The sequence below is a fragment of the Thermothelomyces heterothallicus genome, assembly GCF_042370625.1.
Source record: "Thermothelomyces heterothallicus CBS 202.75 unplaced genomic scaffold P884_scaffold_20, whole genome shotgun sequence".
NCBI lineage: Eukaryota > Fungi > Ascomycota > Sordariomycetes > Sordariales > Chaetomiaceae > Thermothelomyces > Thermothelomyces heterothallicus.
The window spans coordinates 695,076-703,791 of record NW_027192581.1 but is presented as its reverse complement, the minus strand read 5'-3'; the positions used below and the strand labels follow the sequence as shown (position 1 = coordinate 703,791).

The 8,716-nt window shown below is 47.5% G+C and overlaps 1 protein-coding gene across 1 annotated transcript; it reads left to right on the top strand.

Annotated features, from left to right (window-relative positions):
• Positions 1–4,885: 4,885 nt before the first annotated feature.
• P884DRAFT_247737 (major facilitator superfamily domain-containing protein) lies at positions 4,886–7,108 on the top strand. Its single transcript, XM_069440515.1, has 3 exons — positions 4,886–5,755; positions 5,847–5,904; positions 5,985–7,108. Exons 1-3 carry the CDS (start codon positions 5,047–5,049, stop codon positions 6,976–6,978), a joined length of 1,761 nt encoding a protein of 586 aa, XP_069295737.1. The 5' UTR covers positions 4,886–5,046; the 3' UTR covers positions 6,979–7,108.
• The last annotated feature ends 1,608 nt before the right edge of the window (positions 7,109–8,716 follow it).

The window sequence follows — 8,716 nt, the reverse complement described above, 5'->3', positions numbered from 1 at the left end:
GATCGCACTTCGATCAAGGCGAGCACCCGAACAATGATCGAAGGATCGCAGCAGCGATCACACGATCGGAACCTAAGGGGAACACTCAGGAATAAGGGAACCAGACAAGTATATTAGATAGCTAGTCACTCATCCTGGTGGACTCTGGAGTTCACCAGTGATAGCAACCGCCCTCACAATTTCAGTACTTCTAGCAGCATCGCACTATTGTGAGAGACAACTCTGTTGTTGTGAACCCTTTGGCTTCACCGAATCCCTCAGACGACTTGCACACTTGTCCCGCATCACTCACCTTCGTCTGAACCCTTTCAGAAGAAGTCTGAGTTGGGTTCGTCACAAGATAGTAGAAGTTACCTATCTAGTAGCTATAGCTAGCCCCTAGACGCGTAAAATTGGTCATCTCCGTCTAGATAGAGGAAGAAGACAATCCCCTACCTATATAAGAGTAGCTAAAGGTTAAAAAGAATACCTAAGTTCCCTTAGACGTAGCTATCTAGCGGTTCCTTAGCAAGGCACCTAAAGGACTTAAGCTGGCCTAGCTCTTATAATAGGTACTTAAGTACCCCTATAAACCGAAGATAGACATCTACTAGCAAGTAGTAGTATAGGTAGAGGAGTAAATCATAGCTACTAATATATAAAGATAGATATAAGCCTTAGGTTCCTAGTAATAGTAATAGAAGTAGCTATAGGCTAAGTAAGGGTCCTTAACTATATAATGGCCGTCTAGTTAGACCAAGACGAGTATATCGGCATAGGCTAGATCGCCCTAGACTATTAAGAAAGGCTAGGCACATTAGTATTACCCTAAGGATAATCCTGCTAAGTAGATACGGCCCCCTCTCTTTAAGTAGTCTAGGCCTAAAGATCTAGAGCTAGCTCCTAAATACCTGCCCTAGTTTATAGGCTAGGACGAACTAGAGGCTGAGACTAAAGCCTGGTAGAGGCGTCGGTAATCTAAGAAGCGACCATCGCCCGAGGGGGATAGTAGGGCCAAGAGAGCGAGACAGTAGGAGGCTAGAAAGGAGGGCATTTGAGTGTCGAATTTACTAGTAGGAGCCTTAGAGCAAATTCGAAGGGGAAGTATAGACTAGGGTAGGAACCTCTTGGTGTAACCAGAGGGGCATAGGTTATAGATTCGTTTTTCTAGTTCCGAACAAGTTATATATATACTAGATATAAATAGAGGGTGCCTATCTAGGAGGTGCTAGGGACAATAACAAAGACAATAGACAGTTTTTATAGAATAGACTAATAGTAATAGTAATAGACTACTATTATAGTATTATTTATGTAATAATAAGATTCTTCTTTTACTTGTAAGTTTAGCTATCTCTTTCTATATAGGTAGACTCTTTTACATCTACCTAGAGGGGCATTATTATCGCTATCCCTGTGTCTATCGCAACCGTTGTCTAGGAGGCTAGACTTGTCTACTACATCTACGAGTGCTTAGGTACACTAGATACTTTGAGCTAACACTCCTCTCTATCTGACTAGACAGAGGTTTGGTCTTAGGGGTACGTGACTATTGCTAGGAGAGGCTGGCACTAGTTTAGTATAACGCTCCTTAGCTTGCGAATGATTGTTTACAAAGCCTATATATATTGCCGTCTTCCTAGATATAGTCTTCCTTGGTGGTACTAAGGAAGTATACCTCTCTATCGCTACTATCTCTATTAGTCTTAGATTTATAGTCGCTAATTAGGAGATAGCTAGCGGCTTTAAGCTCCTTATATTCGGCTTTAGCTTTTTTGTCCTTGCTAGATATTACTATAGTGTTATAGTAATAGTAGGTACTATCCTTATTAATATACTTCTGGCTATAGTAGTAGAACCGTCTAAAGTAGGGATTCCGGTTACTATATCTACCCTTTTCCTAGGCTCTGATGCCCTATAGGCGGCTATTTTTAACTTGGTTGTTATACTCCTTCGGTCGAGACTCCTAGTCACGGCTTCGGAATCGCTTCTCTTATAAGAGATACCTACGTTTCTATTCCTCCTTTCTCCTATAATGGTCCGTCTAATACCGCTAACCTTGACTACCCTTTTAGGGGTTAGTATATGATTAATTAGCTTATTCCTCGTTAGTATTATCGCTATTATTACCGCTAGTCCTATTTAAGGTATTATTAACATTAAATATAGTTACCTTCCTTAACCTCTTTTCGGCTCTAAGTTCCTCTAAAAGGGCTTCCTATTTTTTAGAGGTATAGAGGAGGTACTAGTTAATGGTGTCCGTCTTATATAGCTTAAGGTAGAATTTATAGAGTAAGGGAGTCATTACTAACCAAAGTCTAGTCAGAAGCTAATAGTTTATCTTATCTCCCTAGACTCGGGTATAGTAGAAGAGGTCTATAGCGAATTTATAGATAGATTTACCTAAGGCTAGGTCGTCTTTAGTATAGCTATTCTAAACTAGCTATTAACCTACCTAGTTAAACTAGATACTAAATCGTTCCTTAATCCTCTAGAGCTATATCTCTATACTTAAGTATAGGGTCTCCTTCTCGGTTAGCGATAGTTATTACTTATACTACTACAAGGCTAACCTATAGAATAATACCTATAGGTCATTTTATAGGAGAAGCTCCTTAGAAACGTTTCCTCTAACTATATTATAAACACACTCGATCTAGAGATTAGCATTAGTATAGTAATAGATCTTCTTATAATGGAAGATTAGTTAGCTATTTATAATCTTTCGGTCGGTATCTAACTAAAGTAGGCTAATATTAGTAATCTTCTAGGCTTAGTCTATTACTAGTTATAGCGCTATATATATTAGCTATAGCTAAGGAGAACTAATATCTATCTAATCGATTATAGCATTCTAAAGAAGTCCGACCATTACCCTTTAGAGTAGTCTTATAATTATTTCTTCTATTAGGTCTAGTAGTAAGAGGGGTATATATCCCCTTATAGGGTTATCCCTTACTAGTATTAGTATTATTATTAGTAATCCTCCTATTAGCTAGACTATTAGCTAGGGGTTTTATAAAGGTCCTTATTAGGGTTCTTCCCTTTCTAGAAGTTCCCTTAGTATATTAGTTATAATTATAGTTTAAATAGCTCTAATAGGTCTACTTAATATCTAATTACCCTATCTATTTAGACCTACTAGGTTTAGCTTAGTCCTTAGGGTCTCTAGTAGATCTAATAAGCCTATAGGTAAAGTTATCCTTTATAAGGCAGTTTCTAATAGTATAGCAAATTGTTAAACTAGGTCTTTAGGACTTAGCGTTTTCAGGGTCTCTAAAGGTCCCCTATACTAGCCTTCCTCCTAAACTTACGCTTCCGGTATAGTTCTTATTACTAGTAATAATGGTAGAATAAGAGCTTTATTCAAGAGCTAGGGAAGGAGTCTTATAAAATGCCTAACAAGTCCTTTTAAGGTATAGTTATTAAGAGTCTAAGATTCTAGGTAATCCTTATCTATTAGGTAGTTATAAAAGTCCTAAGTATAAGTAGAGTAGCTATTAGCCTCCTTAAGAGATACTACTAGCTTAAAGAGTTAAAGGTCTATTAGAGAGAGCTTCTAAACCTAATACTAGTAGGCGTTTCTAATAATAAAGCAGTAGGTCTAACACACTTACTATAGTTTAGACTCGTTCATCGGTTCTTGATAGTGTTAGTATTACCATCGTTTTTGACTATTTAGGCGTCTACTTGGAGCAGAAGGACATAGTCACTTAACTCGGGTAAATGGTCTCCTACAGCATTTAAACGCGAATAGTAACGAAGATCATAGATTTAAACCGATAATAGGTACCACTTGCTATAGCTTAATGGCTATAAATGACTATAGCTTGGACTAGCTATAAGATATGACACTATAGCGGTATTCGTGCCGTGGGCGGTACTCCTAGACTAACTGGTACGGTCTGTAGAAGTGGTGGTAAGATGTGTTGATTCTTCCAAGTGCTAGAGGCACTTGGGGATGCTGTCTAAATATATATCTATAACCCCTGGCTTATCATCCCTGTTAGTAGGTCCATCGGATCTGACCTACTGATAGCCATATGTTGTAACAAAATCATTCAAACTGTCATTTGTCCCCTGGAGAAAAAAGCAAAAAGGCGATGAGAGCGTCATTGTAGGGCAACTCGCTGCTGGCATGTGTATGGGGTCGTTTTGTCTGGGGTAATTATGCCAAGAAGAGCAGAGATTCGAAGCAGCTTGACGGAAATCACAAAAGTGCTTGGAGTGTGTGCGTCTCGCTGTACGGATGCACCAAAGGCTTGTAGTTTGGCCAAGGCAGACTGGGAAACTGGGAAACTGGGAACAGTTGGCTACCGAGCTGAATTTATTAACAAGTGTACGGATTATTGTGCCGTATTTCCACCTATTCACATGATGGATGCGGCACAAGCGAGATGGTCACTGGAAGAGAAGAAGGCTAAGTGGTCCTGGCCAAGCATGCCCCAGAGTTGGTGCCTAATCACATCTTGGATGCTCTTTGCCCTGGAACCAAATGTATTTTTATCAGGCGGGATCCTGCTGCTTGGCCTATGTTCATCAGATCGTGACGGGGCTGGGCTTGCCCTTGCAGCATGGCGGATATAACAGTTAGTATACTGTATGTACAATATATACATACTTGGGTTCTGTAGCAATGCATGGCGGCCAGTCTCAGAAGAGAAGGAAGACGTGTCTGTCAACGTCACCAACCACGATCGCCAGGGTTGGGCCAATTGAGGTGTGCCGCATTCTTGTTATCTTCAAGGTCCAGTCTGACCTGCCTTTTTGGGCGCTTAACGCCTCTGAAACGAGCACTGGCACCATCCTTAGCGGCGCATTTTTGCCGGGCGATTACGTTTGGTTACGCGGACACTCATCCCTGCTCTTCTCCAAAACACGTTCAAGTTATCCGTATAAACCCGTCCTCCCATCTGATTACACGGCTATTGCTGTTTCTTCGGCGTACCTCCGTACTCGATCTCCAATTCGGTACATCCTGGCTGCGAAGGCACCCTCCTCACCGCCCTTATGTCTGCGTAGTGAATCTCCCAACCCCAAAAGGACTGGACACGACCAGGCTCCACCATGGCCTCCAGCTCCCGCGCCCGATCCGTCGATCTCATCGACGCGGATACGGAGCGGACCGCGTTGCTGGCCGCCACGCCCACTCAATCTCCCGGGTATAGGACAAGCAAATCCATCAGCCAGGCCATACCCAACAACGACGATATCGATGACGGCGACAATGATGCCGCCGCCTCGGCCGCCGTAAACCACCTCCGCGCCCTCCTCCGCCCGCGCGTGGTCGTCCTCTCCATCGTCCTCATCTTCTTCATCGAGCTAGGAATCGGCATGGGCATCCCGCCCACCAACGCCGTCATGGAGAGCATCATCTGCAGGCAGATGCATCCGGGGATCCTCCCCCCCCCGGCGAACACCACCGTCCCCCCCGTTCACCTGCCTGGACCCAACGTCCCTGAGCTTCCCACCAGCACCAGCACCAGCACCACCACCACCACCAACAGCACCACCACGACGGTCGCGGCGGCGCAGGGAGGCAAGACCCGCCGCTTTGCCGGCGGCGTGATCCTGGTCGACGACCCGACCTGCAAGCACCCGGACGTCCAGGGGTACTTGGCCATGCTGCGCGGGTGGCAGAACACGTTCGAGTGCTTCCCGGGCCTCGTGGGCGCCGTGCCCTACGGCATCCTCTCGGACCGCTGGGGCCGCCGGCCGGTGCTGGGACTGGGTCTGGCGGGGATCGGCGCGTCGGTTGCGTTCACTTACATCATTTGTCAGTGTCTCCTCTTTCTTTTCTTTCTCTCATTTCTCCCTTTCGCAGTCTTAGAGAAGGAAGAGTGCATGGCTTGCTGACGATGGAGCAGTCTACTTCTCGGACGTGGTGCCCTTGTGGACGACGTGGTTTTCCGCAGCCTTCCAACTGTGAGTCGTCCAGCCTGTTCGTGACGGCAAGAATGCTGTGTCTGACAATTCGGGTCCTTTTCTTTTTCTTTGTCTGTTAGCATTGGTGGCGGTGGCAGCATTGTTGTGGCCATGCTCTATACGGCCGTCGCAGACGTTGTCCCCCCGGCCGAGCGCACGACTGTGTTCTTCCAGATGGCGGCTGTCTTCCTCGCCTCGCAAATGATTGCTGGCCCGCTCGGCGGCACCATGCTGCTCTGGGACCCGTGGATTCCGCTGCTCGTCTCCCTGCTTGTCCTGGTTCTCACAGCGCTATCGGTCCTGGTCTACCCAGAGACGGTCCACCTCCATGATGGGAAGGGATCGCGGGAAGAGTCGCACCGCGTCGGAGATGACATCCCCCCAGTGACAAAGCTCGTACACAAGGTACGGGAGGGGTTCGTCGATATGCGGGCGTTTGTGCTCGGCAACGCGAGCGTGGTATTCTTGTTGCTGTCGTTCGTTTTTGTTGTCCTGGGCCGCTACGTCGGAGAGATTCTGCTGCAATATTCGACCGACAGGTACGGGTGGAGTTGGAGCACGGCGTCGATGGTCCTGACAATCCGCAACGCGGGTAGCTTGGTGACTCTGCTAGCGGCAATGCCCGTTGCCAGCTGGTTCTGCACTCAGCACCTCGGCATGGAGAGCGTGGCCAAGGATCTCTGGTTGACCCGCTGGTCAGGCATATTCCACGTCGTGGGCAGCTTCACCATTGCCGCTGCCGCCAACGGTATCGTCTACTCGTTTGGACTCGCCTGGTTCGCTCTCGGATCGGGCATGGTAGCGACGACCCGCTCCTTACTCAACGCATTGGTGGAGGAGCACCATGTCGGAACGCTCAACTCGCTCATTGCCCTCATGGAGACGGTGGGCCTATCGGTATCCGGCCCCTTACTGGCCGGTAGTCTCCGTGTCGGGCTGGATCTCGGCGGGGCATGGATCGGCCTGCCCTTCTTCACTGCCGGCGTATTTTTTGTTGTTTCTACAGCGATAGTGTGGTTTTTCAGGCTGCCAGATTCGCGGTCCCCGAGTACAACAGCTGAGCCGTCATGCTGAGGACGAATATCACATTCCCAACGCATCTTCCGTTTCTCTCTCTCTCTCTCTTTTTCCTCCCCCCCCTGTGTCTGAGTTCGGGGTGCGGTTAGATTCGGGTCGATATAGACAATTACTTAGAAGACACTGTATGGAGAGTTGGAACAGTTGGCGTTCCTCTATGTACAGGCATACACCTAACCCGGGTGGTTAACAGGTCTCTCTAACTGGAAACGCAACAGCATTTGAACCGGAGGGAGAATGGAGTGAAGGGAAAGGGGGGGTAAGAAGGGGGGCGGGGAGTTCTGGTTTGTGACTTCGCACCGATCCAGACACCATGGCTACGGGGTCATGCACTATCCGAGAGGAGTCGCATCAAACACCGAGACCACTGGCGAGATGGTTCGAGCTCTGCGATAGATCGTCTATGGTGTAGCATGCGAATCAGTGTATGGATGCACAAAATTAGTTAATGCCCCTTTAGAGAAGATGGAATACATGACGCCATATAACCCAATGGCATGGCGTCATACAAATAATTTACGGCAGTCACGCAGCCGCCTGGTCGTGATGTTCGAAGGTTCCGTGACGACTTGTGCCCGCACCCCGGATAAGAAGTTAACTAAGGTTCGGGCACTAAACAATTCCTCCCGCTTGTCTCAGAGCAGCCACCAAGGGAAGGAAAAGAAAAAAAATAGCAGTTACAGAGCATAAAATGCACGGGTATGCAACATGCCCACAGTGTTTACCTTGTTGTGTTGTACGGATTATGTGATCCGTACAGCCAGGTTGATTGCGATTGTCGCCGTCTGCTACTGTGCTCCTCACGAAGCCCTTGGGGACAGGTGCGGGGCGTTTTGCAACGATAAGTACGTACCAGGTACGCGTTCCCCGTCCGTCAGAGCGCGCCTTGGGGCGGTCTTTTTATGAATTGAACATGCATTGTGTGCTCTTCGAGGAGGAGGGAAGAAGAGAGATTGGAAGAGAGAAAACGGAAAGAACAATGGAACGTAATAGTGTACTGTAGTATGTAGTCCGTACGGATTAGTGTAATCCGTACAGTACTGTACACTACGGATTGCCCCTGAATGACCGGCTGAACGGCTCATCCACGTTCTCCAGATGCCGCTCTTTCCCGTTTTGGGTTAACTGACCCCGAAAAACAATCTCCTTGCGCTCAGGTTCTTACCTCTGCTCGGACCCCGAAGATTGGGACCCTCGTAACTGTCAGTATTGGCCACTAACTGAACAGGACCAGCACCAAAAAGGAACGACCCCAAAGTTCGAGAAAAAGCTCGGCAGGGGAGTCGCATAGCCCTGTTCCCTGTTCAGCACACCAGCAAGGTAACCGGTTACTGGCAGCAGCGCGAATCATCTCCACAAGCGCGTGGCTCCATTTCAAGATCTGTCCCGAAAAGGGATACGAGTGGCTCTCCATCCCAATTTGTCCTCTAGCCAATTCTTCCCCTTTTATTCCGTTACCCCCCTTTTCTGACCCAGGGTACTTTCGCCTTGCGGCGTGAAAGAATCACCATTGCAGCCCTGGGTTCGCCGTCCGCTGTCCGTTCCGGAGCCCACACTGCCGCTCTTTTCAGTGCGGACTCCCCTGTCGATCGTTTTCTCTGCCGTCATTCGCTTCGAATTTTGGAATTCTTCTACAGCCTCACCGCCAAAGATCGGTGATATCAGAGCGTTTGCTTGCCGAACCCCACATTGACATAACCCCTTCCGGATTTGGCACCGCAGAGTGCCCGAGAGC